The sequence below is a fragment of the Pteronotus mesoamericanus genome, unplaced genomic scaffold (genome assembly GCF_021234165.1).
Source record: "Pteronotus mesoamericanus isolate MK-2021 breed Mesoamerican mustached bat unplaced genomic scaffold, CSHL_Meso_final contig_46, whole genome shotgun sequence".
Classification (NCBI taxonomy): Eukaryota; Metazoa; Chordata; class Mammalia; order Chiroptera; family Mormoopidae; genus Pteronotus; species Pteronotus mesoamericanus.
The window spans coordinates 942,261-959,648 of NW_026555170.1; the positions used below are offsets into that span (position 1 = coordinate 942,261).

Genomic DNA, 17,388 nt, shown 5'->3' on the forward strand with positions numbered 1-17,388 from the left:
CCTAGGTTACGGGTTCGATCCTCGGCCTGGGTATGTACAGGAGGCAACCAATCGATGCCTCTCTCTTGCATCAATGTTTCTCTCTCTTCCCTATTCTCTGTCTTCTCCACTCTAAAAGCAATGAAAAAAATGCCCTCCAGCAAGTTTAAAGAAATAAAAAATAAATAAAATATAGATTCCTGAGCTGCGTTCCCCAGTTTGATTCAGTAAATCTGGATGGAGTCTGACCAGGACATCTGCATTTAAACACATTCCCTGAGAGATCCTGATGCCCCCTGTTCACAGGCACTGATCTAAGGGACCCTGTGTCTCTGGCACTTAACCCAGAAGGCCCTGGGGTGGCGAAGTAGGGTCTATGGCTCTGCAAGTTCATCTCCTTGCTCCAGAACCACTTTGGGAGGCTCCACAACATGCTCATCTTATCTTCCCAACACAGTGTCAGCACATTCCTCAGGAGCAAGTGCAAGAAGGGTCTGAAGGTCACCCGGAGTGCCCTGTTTACACCACAAGGCCTACACACATGCATGCGTGCTGAGATACATACGCACACACACCTGAACAAGGAATTCCTAACATTCCCAGGGCTAGGACTAAGAAATCACTGTGAACATACCACCCAATCAACACCTTTCCTGGTATATTCTAAGTATTTATGGTAACAGTTCACACTAAAAACTCGTGAGGACTAGCAATTTACAAGGAGAGATCCCACATATAGTCAAGACTATGACTAACGCAAGACTAGGGAGGTCCTTCACTGTTCAATGGCTAGTTGAACATGTGCTAAATTTAACTTTCTCCTTGGGATAGACACAAAAATATGTGTGTTAAAAATGCAGTTTGGTATCACACTGCAAAGGGTGATGAAATCTTGAAAAATACCTCCCTCCATTCTGACATATCATCCTGTAAATCCACAGCTGCATGTACAGTTCATGACCAACTAGAAAATAATCCCATTGACTGATAACAAACACAATGTTCGATGAATGGTGTAAAACATCTCTTTTCTCAACATGTGACCTTTCAATTCATACAGAATCCTCGTTGGATGGGGTCTCAGTTCTTTTTCTAGACCCCCTCTCCCTTCTCCCCTCCCCCAGGGTCCTGGTGTCTTGCAGAAGCAAGAGAGACAATTGAGATTTTTGAGGGTCAGTCCCAAACCCACCCAGGTGAAATAGCCCAAGAAAAAACTATCTCTTCACTTGCTGATATTGACTGTTTTTCACAGTATAAATTGAGCATTATTATGCTAGAAAAGTCTTTGCCATTATCCTCCTAAACATCGATATCACACTTCGCTAGGGTTGAGGAGGAAAGACAATAGCAGCCCAACACTTTTGCGAGAATAACACATTCCTAGACAGAATGCTAAGGAGGTCCACTGATGCACTGAGCCCTCCCCCACCCAGGACGGCAAGGCCCTGTTCTCTGGTTGATGACTCTGTAAAGGACAGGGAGGAGCCCTCTGCAAACCTGGCCTTGCTAAAGGTTAGGTGCTCCTTCTCTGAGTGTGTTCTGAGGCCTGATATAGAGTTTGTGACAATTCAGCAACTGTGTATTTCAATTGATACATATGAGAACCAAGTCTACAACCAGAAGAAACCTGGATGGTACTAGCTACTGAAGAGGACTCTGAAGGATTTGGGGTTGCAGGAGATATTTTGATCTCCTAAATTTATCTTTGAAAAAGAAAGAACATGACACTGAACCCCTGACAACTAATATCATGTCTGGGAATAGGATTTGGGGGAGGACTTGTGCCTCATGGCAGATGTACAGGCCTCCGATAGATTTATGAGGTAGCTAATGCAGAAAATGGGCATCATGTACAATACCTCCTAAAATTTTCAAGGAAACAGAAATAAAATTGCAAAATCATGTACTGTAGCAATGGTTTCTTGGTTTCCTACACAGGTGAGCAGACTGGAACTGGTCCATAAAAAAGTATTTCTGGTCTATGATGAAATAAATTGGATTTTTCAATATTTTTAAATTCTGAAATTATGTGCTCTCTAACATTTTCAGGATTAAACTATTATTTTCTGAAAAGATGCTGGTATTCTAAGACTGGAGGTTGAGAGGAAATGTTACTCCTTATTGCCAATCATAGCAATTGCAGAGAATTTTCCCTTGTAATTTTAATTAATCTTAATAAAATTTGAAAGAAGTGCTATGTTATTGAAGACCAGCATTGGAAAGGAACTTGAATTTTTGTCACAAGAAGATAGATGACACGAAGCTCATGCATAGAGGGTGACTGTGGAAAAATAACTTTGTCCGGAGGAAGGTGATATAATTAGAGATTCAACAGGAGTGTATAAGTATAAAAAGAAGTCACAAAACTGAAAATGGAACCGTGTGGATAGAAATGAAAGAGGAACTGAACAGGAAAATAAAACCTGGCAAGAGTACAGAATAGATGTTAAGATATAAGAAGGCCATGGATGACGCTTTTTAAATTCAGGTTGCAAAACTGATCCAAAGCAGGATAAAGTAGAGCCAGAGGTCCCAACATCAGGACTCGAAGTCTCCTGCTAAAAGCAGAGGACCCAGTAAGTTCTTGCCTGCTGACAATTTCATTTACTATAATACGGAAGAAAGGTTGTCAGATGTAAGTCTTTATAGATTTCAGTAAGTCAGATTTCAAAATGTTCCAAGGAAAATTACCTAAGGGGTTCAAAAGGGACAGCAAGCTCTCAAACTTGAAGTTTCAATGGTTTTGTCAACTGCTGAGGAGGAAAAGAGGCTTCGCCAGTCAGAAAACAGCTACCAGTTATCTTCTGATGGAATCCAACTGTGGGCAGAGAGAGAAATATTAAGTCTCTAATATTAAAAAATGAACCAAACAAGTAAAGCAAGGACAGTTCATGTGAAAACGTTAAGCCTACATGAAGGCTTTACGGGACTAAAGGCTCATTGTTAAGCAGAAAAAGATGAAGCTGCCAAAAAAAAGCTAATACAACGTTAGGCCCCATCCCCTGCACTGGTAGGAGCCTCAGTGTTTCCACTATACCCTGATCACAGTGGAGGTTCAATTTGGAGAATATTTTTGCTTTTTTAAAAATGTAAAAAAACATTTTCATTGTAGAAAAATAAGAAAAAATGACTTTTTAAAAATCTTCCATGATTACCCTACCTAGAAATAACCACATTAAATATTTTTAATATATATACACATATGTATTCTGGGAATATATATGTATACATTTTACACATATACACATACATTATTCTATATAAATATATATTTAACAGAATGAAAACATACTGACAAAGCACTTTATAAAATTTTACAAAATTTCAGTGTTGTAAATCTCTATATCAGTAAATAAGCATATAAGAAATATATTATTAATTGTAGTCCATTGTTTAGATTTGCCATAACATATTGACCCAACTTTCTGTTGTTGAATTTTAGAGTGCCTTCTGGATGTCTTTATATTATAAAAAATGTGTTAAGCAACTTGGACATTCATTTTTTGCCCATTTAACAAATGATTTCCTTCCTAGGTGTAAAATTGCAGGATTGAAGGGTATGCAAAATAGTAACCAATGTTTTAATAAACAATGAAAATAGTTTATAACAAGCAATCAAAAAAGAAAAAGCAACCCAGGAGGAAAATAGTTTATGTTTGTGTACAAGCAAAAAAATACATGTAAGCAACTCACAGAAGATATACAGATAACTGAAGAATATATGAAAAGATGCTCGGCCTCACCAGTAATACAGGGAATACAAAACAATAATAAGAAACTGTTTTTTACATGCAGATTGACAAAAAATTTAAGATTGACAATATCTGGCAATGCCAGCAATGAGGAAGATGGACATTTTCACACAATGTGGGAGGAAACTGTTACCATATTTTTATAGACAATTTAGCAGGACCTACCAAACTAATCTACTGAACTTTAATCTACATACTATGAGCCGGAAGTCCTAAAAGAAGGAATTTTTCTAATAAATTTTAGCACCATTAACAAAACATCAGAGATCTCAGTGCTTATTTTTTATAAAAGTAACATCTAAACATAGTTTTACAGGCATTGACATGGAAAGATTTTAAAATATCAAATTACAGATAATTCTTATACCACTGTCCCATTTTTGTAAAATAAAGATGCATGTGTGACTAAACATGTACATGTTCAGTAAACATAACAATGTTAGCTGCTGGAGAGTGGAACTGGCTGATAGGGCTCTCATACTTTACTTTATACACTTCTGTACTGGCTAAAATTTTACAATGAATATGCATTTTTATTATTAAATATTAAAGATTAAAAACACAAAAACTCTCCAGTCAAAAGTGATCCTAGTTTTGATTCACATCCATGACATCCGTTTCAAGGGTGAGCTCACTGTCTCTTTGAAATGTACCTAAATATGTCAAAAAGCTGAAGAAGCCTCTGGCCAGCTTTGTGACTGTCCTTCTCAAGTTCCTGGGAACCATCTCTTTGAAGCGTAATCAAGGAAGATGGAGCCCCTATCTCCCTGTCTCTGCAGAGGGTAGCACCTTCACTTCCAGTGGACGCCTTGCTTCCTATTACCTCCCGTCTGGAAGACACAAGTTTATTTTTCCTTAGATAAAGCCGATTAGCTAACAGATGGTCCATTTACCAAGTGAATTTAGAATGAACTATGTGTGATAATGGTGCTGTCAAGTCCTCTCACTTGAGGACTAGCTATTTAATCTTGAGAAAATGTGTGTAATTTGTGTACCTGTTTGGCTATATAAAAGGATGAGATTTCTTTCTTCTTGCAATCTTCTTAGAGGATTTCCTGTGATGCTCATCCCATTCTGGTTTAATGTGTATTCAGTAGTAACACCGTTTTCTTTCTCTTCTGCCTTTGTGGAGAGATTTGGGGGGGTTGGCAGGGGGTTTGTTTTTATTATATTTCCTCAATTGCTGCCGAGCGTCAGACTTCAGACGGCTGTGCAAGTGTGGGGGCGTGGGAGCACCTCCGCCGCCCCCACCTTCCCGCTTCTGCCTGCTCTGGGAGGCTAACAGAGGCCACAGGCAAATGGGGGCTCTGGGGGTCACAGATACATTAGGAAAAAGAAGTCATGTCACAGATTAGAGAAGTCTGCTGGGACCCACTTGGACCCTATTGTTTCCAGAACCCCAATGTTTTCACTTGGATCCCCTTGCATGCAAGCACTGGCCCAACAAAATGCCCGAGGGGGAGTTTGCAGTATAGACAGAAAAAATAATTTAATATTGAATTGGCCAATGCAGAGCAGAGAGCTTGCGCTCTAAACAAACTGACCCCTGAAAGCATGTAGGTTACAGACTACAGGGAGCGAAATCATGGGACACCGTGGGTTAAGGGTTCCAGGCCATGCTGAGAGCTCACTGGTCGCAGGTAACTTAAGCGTAATAAAGCATTTCTTCAGGCGTTGAGGGCAGTTCTGAGGTCTTTTCCCGAGTCTCTCTGTCCAGTCTCATGGGAAAGTAGCAAGGGGATCGTCCACCTTAGGGCTCAGAAACTAAAACATAACTTAGTTTCTTTTGTTATCTTTTGTGTCACAGTGGTCTGGACCTTGTGCTCATTAGTCAGGCCCCAGCTGCTGTCTTCTGCTGCCTCAAGGGTTACTGTATTTGGGGGTAAGGGAGGGAGGGAGACTAGGTCTCTGAAGGGATAGAGACATGATTTCTAGAGCTAGGTTTTAAAGCTAACTTCAATCAAAGTCATAAGGACACTCGGTTTCATTATCCCAATCCCCAGGCTTTCTAAGACCGTAAGATAGGCAATCTTTAAGGCTCAGACTTCTGAGGGAGGGAAAAAGCTACTTCCCATTTGGTCTTGGAAATGGAATGAGTATAAAAGTGGGAGCAAGTACAGACCAGCTGAGGCATAGATTTCAAGAGGGAAAACTCTTCTTTGTTGACCTTCATCTCCGTATCTGAACACACCACCAGGTCCTGATACCAGGGGCCCACCCTCCCAGTGCCCTCAGGCTGGTTTCTCCTCCTATCTGATAGACTCAACTGTTTTATTTAGATATGAGAGCCAGCCCTGGCCAGGTAGCTCTATGGGTTAGAATGTCATCTAATCCTCCTATACCAAGATTGTGGGTTTAATCCCTGGTCAGGACACGTGCAAGAATCAACCAGTGAGTGCATCCATAGGTGAAGCAGTGAATCAATGTTTCTCTCTTCACTTCTTCTCTCTCAAAAAAATCAATTTTTAAAAAATGTGAGTGCCCCAATCCAGTCCAAACTAAGATTTGCATTTTCAAAATGGACTATTGCTAAACCGAACACATTTTCATTTTATTTAGTATTTATTTATTGAGCATGCTTAGCAAGAGAAACACTGACGTAGGTTCCTGTGAGAAATAGGGTAGGGGACCCAGAAACATCCAGTTTTCTGCCCTCAAAGGCACTTCCTGTCTCTTGGAGAAGACAGACAAGCACACAAATCCTACAAAGGATGAAAGGTTTAGATAGGAAGTGAATGGAAGTGGTTGGCTAAAGGTTCATAGTGGGAACTTGGATATTCGTTGCTGCTTTTAAATGCAAACTTAGAAACTTTTGGTCAATGGTTTAAAGACTCCTTCGGGCGAGGAAAGAAGGGCAGCTGAGGAGTCATGAACCTCCAGAGGGGACTTGGTTATGAGGCCATCTCAGCATCCTGTAGGGAAGCAGAGACCTCATGTCCTTCTCTCCACCAATTTGACCTCAGATTCTGCTGTCTTTTTAATCTCATGGAAGACTGGGCCTCAGAACCTTAACTGCTTTGCCAGATGTACTACAACAGGGTATGCCTTGGGCAGGGTCTGCCAGCCAAAGGTCTAAATCTTGGAGCTTGCATCACTCAAAGATGCAGGGTCTTCAGTACATGAAAGAAACTTTCTGTCTCTACCGTTGCACTCCTGGCCTGCAAAACCCTCAACTAAACTCTGTTCATCTGAGCTCACCTTTCATCATCTGCTACTCATGGGATGGGTTGTCAGCTTTGGGAAGATTGTTCCTCTGCTTAATCTTTAAAATGCTACAAGAACTTTCGATGTGTTAAGAACCGGGAGACTGAATATGTAAATGGGTAATAGCCAGGCTCTTACCCTCAAACTCTGAAGCAACCAGGCAGGGAAGCCAAACTACCACCTCTACAGCAGTCAACCCAGAATGGTCAGGCCACAGGTAGGGCTGCCAGCTTCCCTATTTTTTCACTGTCCCCTCCCCTCTCCACCTCTTTCCAGCTCAAGACTAATCAGAGAAAGCCACATTTGCCCCCCAAACCAATCACAAAATATGCCTGGGTTGGGACTCCAGGTCAAGATGGAGGCATAGATAAACAGGTTTCATCTCTGTACACAACTATAGTAAAAAATAAAGCTAGACTACAAAACAAATATCATGCAGAATTGTCAGAAAATAGAGCTGTATGGAAGTGTGACAACCAAGGAGTTAAAGAAGCCACATTCATCCAGAAAGGTAGGAGGGGTAGAGATGTGGAAAGGCAGAGAGAGGCATAAAGACCGGGATGGGCAGTCCCACATCCACATGTGATGGATAAAAAATTGGAGGGATCCCTTGGGAACGAAGGATCCCAGCCCCAGTCCCGACCACCCAACCCAGGATCCCAACACCGAGAAGATAAGTCTCATAACTTCTGGCTGTAAACACCAGTGGGGTCTTGGGTAGTAGAAGAAACTGTGTCCTCTTAAGGGCCCTACAAGGCACTCAGGACTCACACAGACCCACCCTCTCTGGGATTCAGCACCAGGGCAACAGCTAGAAGAGTACAAGTGGCATATGGGGAGAAAGTGAAGTATGAGTAGGGAGACAGCTTCCTCCTGGGCAAAACTCCAGAGGCTATGCAGCAGCATTGTCCTCTCTGCAAGCCCTCCCTGACACAGAGCCACAGAGCAGTGGCGTGGGCTGCCTCACCCTAACGATTGCCTGAGGCTCTGCCCCGTACAACTTACCAGTGTGCTTTTCTACAACAGGCCACACTTTTAAGACAGGGAGTCAAGCAGCTCTACCTAAAACACAGAAACACACACAGGGAGAATGCCAAAATGAAGAGACAAAAAAATATGCCCCCCCCCCGCCAAAAATAGAACAAAACTCCAGAAAAAGAACTAAATGAAATGGAGATAAGCAACCTATCAGATGCACAGTTCAAAACACTGGCTATCAGGATGCTCCATGAACACATTTGGTACTTCAGCATAAAAAAAGGCCCAGGGAGAAATGAGGGTTGCATTAAGTGAAATAAAAACCTGCAGGAAACCAACACTGGAGGGGATGAAGCCAAGAATCAAATCAATGATTTGGAACACAAAGAAGAAAAAAACATTCAATCAGAACAGCAGGAAGAAAAAATAATTTTAAAAAATGAAGATAGGCTTAGGAACCTCTGAGACATCCTTAAATGTACCAACATCCAAATCATAGCGATGCCAGAAGGAGAAGAGGAAGAACAAGAAATTGAAAATTTACTTGAAAAAATAATGAAAGAAAACTTCCTTAATTTGGTGAAGGAGATAGACATACAAGTCCAGGAAGCACAGAGAGTTTCAAACAAGTTGGACCCAAAGAGGACCACACCAACACACGTCATAATTAAAATGTCAAAGGTTAAAGATAAGGAGAGAATATTAAAAGCAGCAAGAGAAAAGCAGAGAGTTACCTACAAAGGAGTTCCCATAAGACTGTCAGCTGATTTCTCAAAAGAAACTTTGCAGGCTAGAAGGTACTGGCAAGAAGTATTCAAAATGATGGAAAGCAAGGACCTACAACCTAGATTACTGTATCCAGCAAAGCTATTATTTAGAATTGCAGGGCAGATAAAGCGCTTCTCAGACAAAGTAAAGCTAATGGAGTGCATCATCACCAAGTCATTATTATATGAAATATTAAAGGAAATTATATAAGAAAAAAGAAGATCAAAATGACGAACAGTAAAATGACAAACTCACAGCTATCAACAACTGAGTCTAAAAAACAACGCAAACAAGCAGAACAGGAACAAATCATAGATGTGGAGATCATTTGGATGGTTATCATTTGGGAGAGGGAAGAGGGAAATGGAGAGAAAGGTGCAGGGATTAATAAGCACAAATTGGTAGGTACAAAATAGACAAGGGGTTGCTAAGAACAGTATGGGTAACAGAGAAGCAAAAGAACTTAAATGCCTGACATATAGACATGAACTACAGGGGTGGGGAGACTGCTGGAGGGAATGGGGGGTACCAGGTAGAGGGGAGCAAAGGGGAAAATTGGGACAACTAATAGCATAAGCAGCAAAATACATTTTTAAAAAATAAAAAGCACAGGGAAACTTCTGAGAGTGACAAATATGTTTGTTAATTCTCTTGATTGTGGTGACGGTCCCAGACAGGCTTACACTTTTTATAATGCAACCTTTAAATTTGTGCTTTTCGTTGTATGTCAATTATATCTTGATATAGTTGTTGGGGGAAACCTACCTCACAGCAAATTGCAACCATTTAAGACATGTGTCAAAATAAAGGACTCAGAATGAAAAAAACAAACCAAAAAAGATGCCTGGCTTGTAATTAGCTTACCTCCAGTTTCCCCATGCCAAAACCCTCCAATCAGAACACACCTGAGCCGTACCCTCTTCTTCCGCTACAAAGCTTTTCACTCTCTGCCTAACTTTGAGTCAAACCTAAGTAATGGTGGCTGACTCCCTTGCTATACCCAGTTTTGGATAAACACCTCTGTTCTCATTTGGGTGGTCTTATTTATTTCCACAGCACTCTACAGAGTTTCCTTAGAGATGCTGCGTCCTTCTGACCAGGTCCATGGGAAGTACAGGTGTCAATTCAAGCAAAGGGGATGCCGCCGTGCTAGAGGCCAAAGGGACAGGAAAAGAAGTGCTTGCGATGACTTGGAAGATGGTTTGCACTGACCAGAACCATAGGCCTAGGTGGTGCCGGTGAAGCATCCCAGGCAGTATTTGGGCACCAAGAATTCAGACTAAGAGTTCAGTTTAAAACAGACATCTTTCTAGTTCTTTGGAGCTAGAAAAGAGGAGGGTTACACTTGGTGCAGACAGAGAGAACCCCACTTTATAGTCAAGCTAACTTTTGGTCATGAGAAACAAAGACCTTCTCAAAATTACTCAATAAAAAGGGGTTTGATTTATGGGTACAAGCAACCTCATCAAACCTAGGAATAAGAAATAAACCTCTGCCAGCTCTCTGGCCTGGGAAGTCATCAGAAAAGAGGCCCCTTCACTCTGTGTCTCTGCAGCTGAGAGGTCTCTCTACTATTTCTTCTCTATTTTGCTCTCCACACCAGCTCCATTCTCTTAATGGCCAGACTGTTTCCTCTAATTACTTAACAGTTTGTACTTGGCCCCGGAAAGGCCATTCCAGGTGTAAAAGTTGCTCAAGCTTCCAAGGGGAGCATCTCTGTTGTCTGTTACAGTCTCTGCATCTTTTGATTCAAAGTCTCAAAAAAAAAGACATCTGTTTGCGCAAATAATCTGTCCCAGCCAAGCCACACAGGTTATACATACATCACTGGTCAGGCAAGGAATTGTGTCTCCCAATTATCCATCCATAAGTCAATCACTGGAGGCTGAAGGAACAGGGTCATGTCTTACATAAGAATGTGAGCATGTTGGATATTATAAATATGTTCTATAATAAGAAGCAGTATTATAACATAACACAGACTACATATATCCACCAAAATCATTACAAATGTCCACTGAGGAAAAACAATGGATTATAGGATATGACAGTAGACTGGAGAATAATAAAAGTTATTCCTGGAAAGATTCCTAGAGATGAAGGAAAGAGGGTCCATGGGGAGGGGACCAGGAAGGACTTCTGTGCCAACTGGTGAAAGAGTTGTGGCCAGGAGGACGTGGGGCCAACCATGTTGGGACTTGAATAGGGCTGCAAGGCTCTTCTGTAATTCTTAGAATATTCAGTGTGGATGAGACTTAGAGATCATCAAGTCCAGCCCTAATACACTTCAAATGAGAGTGCTGAGGGTCAGAGTGGCTGGTGACACAGTGACACGGTGACACAGCGACACAGCTGTGGCCGCAGAGTTCAAGTTAGACCCAAGGCCAGAGCTCAGGTCCCTGTCTCTGAGCTCAGTCTTCTTTCTACTACAGACCATTCAGAATCCCTTAGCTAGAACATCCTTTTGCTCAAGTAAGTCCTCTCTTTCTATTACTGGGAATTTATACATTGCATACATAGTGGTAAAGAGGAAGAGGGACTAGCCCCTCTTTATTGGTCTTTGTAAGGGAACAATTTGCTCCTGAGCATTGTCATTATTCTCTTTTTTAAAGCTGCTTGAACCCTCACCCACATGTCCTTGAGCACCCCCAACACCATGTCGTCTCTCAGAGTGTATATGAAGGGGTTGAGGAATGGAGTCACAACACTGCTCAGTACTGAGGGGATTTTGTTGACCTCTAGATATTCTTTCTGGGAGGGTGTCATATAGTTAAACACTGATGCCACCAGAAATCACGACTATTGCACAGGCGTTAAAGGCCTTCTACCTTCCACTTGAGGAAGGGATGCTCACTACTGTCAAGATGATGTATGTATAGGAATAGACCACCAGGACTATGCAGCAGAGGATGACAGTGGACAAAAGCACAAAATCCATCAGCTCAATGGCAGTGGTGTCCGTACAAGCCAAGGACAGCAAGGGCCCACTGTCACAGAAGAAGTGGTTAATGATGTTGGAGCCACGGAAGGGCAGCTGGGAGATGAGGATGGTCAGAAAGAGCACAGACAAGAAGCCTCCCACCCAAGAGAACACAACAGTCCCAGTGCAGACAGAAGGTCTCATGGTGGTGCTGTACTGCAGCGGGTAACAGACAGCAGCATAGCGATCATACGACATGACTGTCAACAGAAGAAACTCTACTGTGTCCAGGAAGAAGTAGAAATAGCACTGAGTGATACACCCAGCAAAGGAGATGGTTTTATCCCCAGATGCTAAGTTGGCCGACACTTTTGGAGAAATGACTGAGGTGAAGAGGTTGTCCAGAGAGGGTGCACAGGAAGAACTACATGGGGGTGAGGAGGCGGGAGTAGGACAGCACAACAGAGATGATGAGCAGGTTCCCCAGGAAGGTCACCAGGAACATGGGCGGCGGCAGCGCCAGGAACAGCAGCTCCACCGGCCTGCTGAGGTGGGATCCCAGCAAAATAAACTCCCCCGCGGTGGCAGCCTGATTCGCCATGGGCCTGGGCGGCAGGACTCAGTTCCTCCGACGGAACAAAACGAGAAAGTGCTTAGGAGCGTGTTCAGTGTACAAAACCCCATGGTTACTCGCTAGAAAAATATGACCATAAAATGTGTTAATATAGACTAAATATGTAATACAAATTTAACTTGGATTTAAATTATTTGCCTATCAAACTGAAACTTTTTAAGTAATAATATTCTTTGTTAACAAAGGTGTGTGCCTTGAGATTAACACTGTCACACGGTTCATTAAAACTTTCTAAAAAATAATATAGCAATTTGTATCAAAATCCTTAAAATTGAGCAAATCCTTAGACTCAGAAATCCATCAGGAAGGAATAGTCATGGATGTGTTAAAAGATTTTGCTACAACATTCATCACAGAATTGCTTATAATAATGAAAATTTGGCAACAACTTAACTATCCAGAAATGAGGGATGGAATAAATAAATTATGATACATTGAAACAATAACATAGGCAGCTGTTAAAAAGTATATTTTACTATATTATGTAAATGACAACTTTTATGTAACAACAAATAGTCATGATGTATTATTATTAAGGTTTTTAAAGCAAGTTATAAACTTGTAATAACATTATGAGCTAATTTTGGAGGTAAAATGTAAATCAGCAAAGGTCCTACAATAATCAAGACATTGCTGAAAAAGAAGAAACATGGGGGAGACTTACCCTGGTAGATAACAAGACATAAAAACAACATAATTAATGTTATAACGTAATATAATATGACATAATAACATAATTGGCACAAATACACACAAACTGACTAGCAGAACAAAATAGAGAGCCAAGAAACAGACCCACCCAAATAAGAAACAATGCTATATGTCAGAGGTGAAAGGAAACTGGTACTGCTGATTGTCCATATGGGGAAAAAGTAACATTGGGTTCCCTGCCTCATATCAGACACTAACATCCATTCTAGCTGGACAAAAAAATTAAATGTAAAAATGAAAACTTTTAAGAGAATATATAGGAAAATATTGTTTTGGGCCTTAGGGTAGAAAAAACTGATTAAAGAAGATCTGAAAAGTGCTAAACAAAAAAATAAAATATTGATAAATTAAGCTACATTAAAATTAAGAATTCCTGTTTATTAAAAGATCCCTAAAATAAACTTAAAGGCAAATTACAAATGGAGAAAACATATTTGTGACACAGATATTGGGCAAATGTTTATCTGTAATATATAATCGATATATTAATCCTTACAAAGCTATAATAAAAAGCAATCTAATTAGAAAAATAGGCCAAGCATTTGATCTGAATTCTATAAAAGAGGAAAGAAGTATAGCCAATAAATGCACAAAAAGATGCTTGATCTCATTAGTAATTAGAGAAATGCATATTAAGACAACAACAAGATAACAGTGTATACACACTATATTGTACAATAAGAGAAATATGACAATAACAGGGTTTGGGGAAAATATGGATCCAAAGAAATTCTTTTACATTGCTGGTGGGAATGTAAACTTATATAGTTACTTTAGAAAGTAATTTGTCATTACTTTGTAAAAGTGAACATTCATATGCTCTGTGACCCAGTAATTTTACTTCTAGGTAGAGAACCTTGTACAAGCACACCAGAAGACAAGCAAGAATGTTCACAGTAGAGAGAATAAGAAAGAAAGGAAGGGAAGGAGGGACGAAGGAGGGTAAGAAGGAAAGAAAAGAAGAAAAGGAAAGACAGATCAATGTCCAAAGGCAGGAGAACAAATAGTGGGTTGACCACACTATGGGATATTAGACAACGATGAAATGAATGAACTATAGCTCAATCAACAGTAAGAACGAATCAGAAACATCAGTGAAAAGGCGATCCCAGAGGGCTACACACAGTAAGTTTTTTTAAATTTAAGCTTAAAAACAAACAAAACTAAATAACATATTGTATAGGCATGGCACGGTGTAATAAAATATGATTTTTTTTATAAAGGGGAAATGATAAACACCAACTTCTCAACAGGGGTTACCACTGGGGTGGGCAGGCGGGGCATGGGCTACGGGAGGAAACAGTATCAGTCATTATCTGTTTTGGATTTGGGTGATGGGTTTCATGGTGTTCAAGAAATCATTAAGCTTTATAATATAGATGTAAGTAAATGTTAAATATATTCTTTAATATGTGCCAAAATTTACACTTAAAAATGTAAAGAAAATGTATGCCAAACTGTTAAAAGTGGTTATTACTTGATGGTAGGACTCAGGGGATCATTACTTTCTTCTACATTGCCTATATTTTCTGTATTTTTCTAAATGAACCAGCGTTTCTTTTATATTAAAAAAAAAGTTATAGTTATCTGAGAAGGAAATATATATATATATATATTGATTATTGACTGTGTATATATGTGGTTACGAGGGGTGAGGGAGAAACGTGCCTGAGCGAGCACACACTGAGCGCCAGCTACGATGCAGGATCTGCGATTGACACGAGTCTTCAGAGGTGATAGGAAAATACTTGCCCTGAACAGCTCTTGGTCTTAAAGAATGTGAAGGAACTTGAGTTCAGGGAAATCACAGAAATGGAAAAAAAGTAAAAGCGAGCAAAATTTCTTTCACAGGATATTTACCCTGGGCCATTAGTCTAGAAAGCAAACCAAATGTCAAGGGAACAGATTCCAGCGACAAGGTTAAATTGGGCTCAGATACTCATAAAAGGTCGGCATGGACAGTAGATAGAAGGAGCCATGTTCCTACTAGTGGCCAAGGGGTCTATGGGCTGCACTAGGAACCAAAGGAATAAATCTCTCAAGGAAGAAAACTGCAAAAGTCCTGAGGATTGGGTTAACCTCTGCTGGTCTAAACTGAGTCAGAATTCTGTATCAGCCTTTCCTGCATGAGACTGTCCCCAAGACCTGCCCCACCTCAGCATAGGCATGTCATATATGCAGTCTCTCCTGCCAATTCACTGTGTCTGTATCGTACAGGGATCTTTTTTTATTTTTGGAAGCTTTCTTGAGATACAATTCACATACCATACAATCCACCCATGTAAAGTATACAAATCAGCAGCTTTTAATATATTTTTTTATTAACTCCCTCCACCTTCTGACAACTATTAATCTATTCTCTGAGCCTGTAAATTTGCCTATTTTGGACACTTCATATAAATGGATCATATAATATGTGGTAGTCTGTGTCTGACTTCTTTCACTTACTATAATGTTTTCAAGGTTCCTCCATGTTGTAACATGGGTCATTGCCAAAACTCTTGAGGAAGGAGTGTGGTAAGGGCAAACGCCATGGCCCTAGGGAGAGGCCCTGACCCCTGCGCTTAAGAGACTCTCGCTCGCACGCCTGCGCACGCACACTCACACACGTGGCAGTTAGTACTATCAGATCTATTAAAAGGCTACCAAATCAAGAATGGTAACAGAGAGTGAACCTGGGCTTTGTCATCAAACTTAGAAATGTTAAGATGAAGGAACAAGACAAGTCATTTAACTCTCAGAATACATTTTTTGCAGGAACTGCCACTGTATCCCGTGGAAAATCACTCCTTTATATCAACAATATCAAGAAGTGTAATGAAGGTCACGATACACACCTTAGATTAGAACAGGAACTCTGCCCTCTAGGCAGCCCAGGAAAGCCACACCCACTTCAACTGGGGGCCTCTCAGCTACTGGCTCAGGTCTGCTCGTCTGGGCTTTGCTGCCACCTAGGATCTTTTACAGCAATTATGTTGATGAAAAGACACAGTGAGCTTTATCCACATTAGGTCAGCAGCATCTGACAGGTGAAATGAACCCTTCCTGACTCATTTAGATTTCTGCTCCAGCTGTGAAGCCTGGACAAGCATGCACGTACTGTAGACAACTGAAGGATCTAGCTTGTTGAATATTTATGCAGCTCAGGAAGTTACAGGGCATAGCAACCACTCCAGCACTGAGGGGCCTATGAATCCTCTGGGGCTCTTACCCTGAGCGGGTGAAGAAGTGGCCTGCAATTTAGCTAAGCCACCCATTGACCAACTGGAGCCTCCCACACTGTCTACACAGTCGGACTAGGCTGGGGTCGGGTAGTGGTGGGGAAGCGGCCTCTCCACCAAGCTGCAGGATGAAGCTTTGTCCCCCCTTCCTGCTACTATCTTCCCTGTCCCCTCTCCAGTCCAGCTCAGTACCTGCAGCCCAGTCATCGTTGTTTCTTGATTCTGGGGCAATTGGACATGAAACACTGTGCTCACATGATAGGCAGTAACCATCCTGCTTCTCTCATTTATTCTTCTTCTGTCCCCTCAATACAACATGTACCATCTACCCATGAGATTTTTTTCAGAGACCGGCAGGCCAAGTGTCCCCAGGCTAAATTTCTTCTAGGATGACTGAAGAACAGTCCAACATCATGGAAGGAGAAGACCTGGCCTGGTGGCTCAGTTGGTTGAAGCATCATGATCCCCGGTCAAGGCACATACCTAGGTTACAGGTTTGGTCCCCAGTCAGGCAAATGCAAGAGGCAACCGATCAATGTTTCTCTCTCTCTCTCTCTCTCTCTCTCTCTCTCTCTCTCTCATATCAATAAATATATCCTCAGGAGAGGATTATTTTTTAAATCTTGAGGAAGGGATAGAATCTGTTGAGAAAACTCAGGACTTGGAGCCAGGAGACTTGCTATCAAGTGCCACATCTTACCACCCTATGACTGGACAAATCACCTTATCTTTCCAGACATCTGCACATAAATCTTCACATGACAAGCAGAGATAATACCCCTTTCTCTAATCTTTCTCACAGCCTGGTTGAGAATCTCAAAATGGAAAAATAAGATAATTCATATGAAGTACCCTAGGAAATCGTAAACCATCATATCTAGTGTTGCCGTTATTTCAAGAAGCTCTGCTATTCTACAATTTTAGCAAAGAAAAAATCCTGTTTTCCTTGTCCCTTCTGAGATATTAGCCATCCTACCGTGGAACATTATCACTTCTGCCCTGGCATACATCTTGTCAGGTCACAATTTTGCCTCAATTTTTTTCTCCTTGAACAGCATATCTAGTTGTCTACCAAGAGCAAAGGCAAAGGGAAGATTCTTCTCTATGTGAGAATTTTGTTAACCCTCTTAGCCTAGGATTTCCAGATTGAAGGACCTACTCTTCTGTCACCCACCCTGCACAGAAGGGTCAGCAATACTCAGAGCGATGCTGACGGAGGAG

General features: G+C 41.2%; 1 protein-coding gene across 1 annotated transcript; it reads right to left on the reverse strand.

Moving 5' to 3' along the window:
* Window positions 1-11,231: 11,231 nt before the first annotated feature.
* LOC129074108 (olfactory receptor 6J1) lies at window positions 11,232-12,202 on the reverse strand. The gene is given in 3 exon segments (XM_054577781.1): window positions 11,232-11,460; window positions 11,462-12,007; window positions 12,009-12,202. Coding segments are annotated over 3 exon segments (969 nt in total).
* Window positions 12,203-17,388: the final 5,186 nt, after the last annotated feature.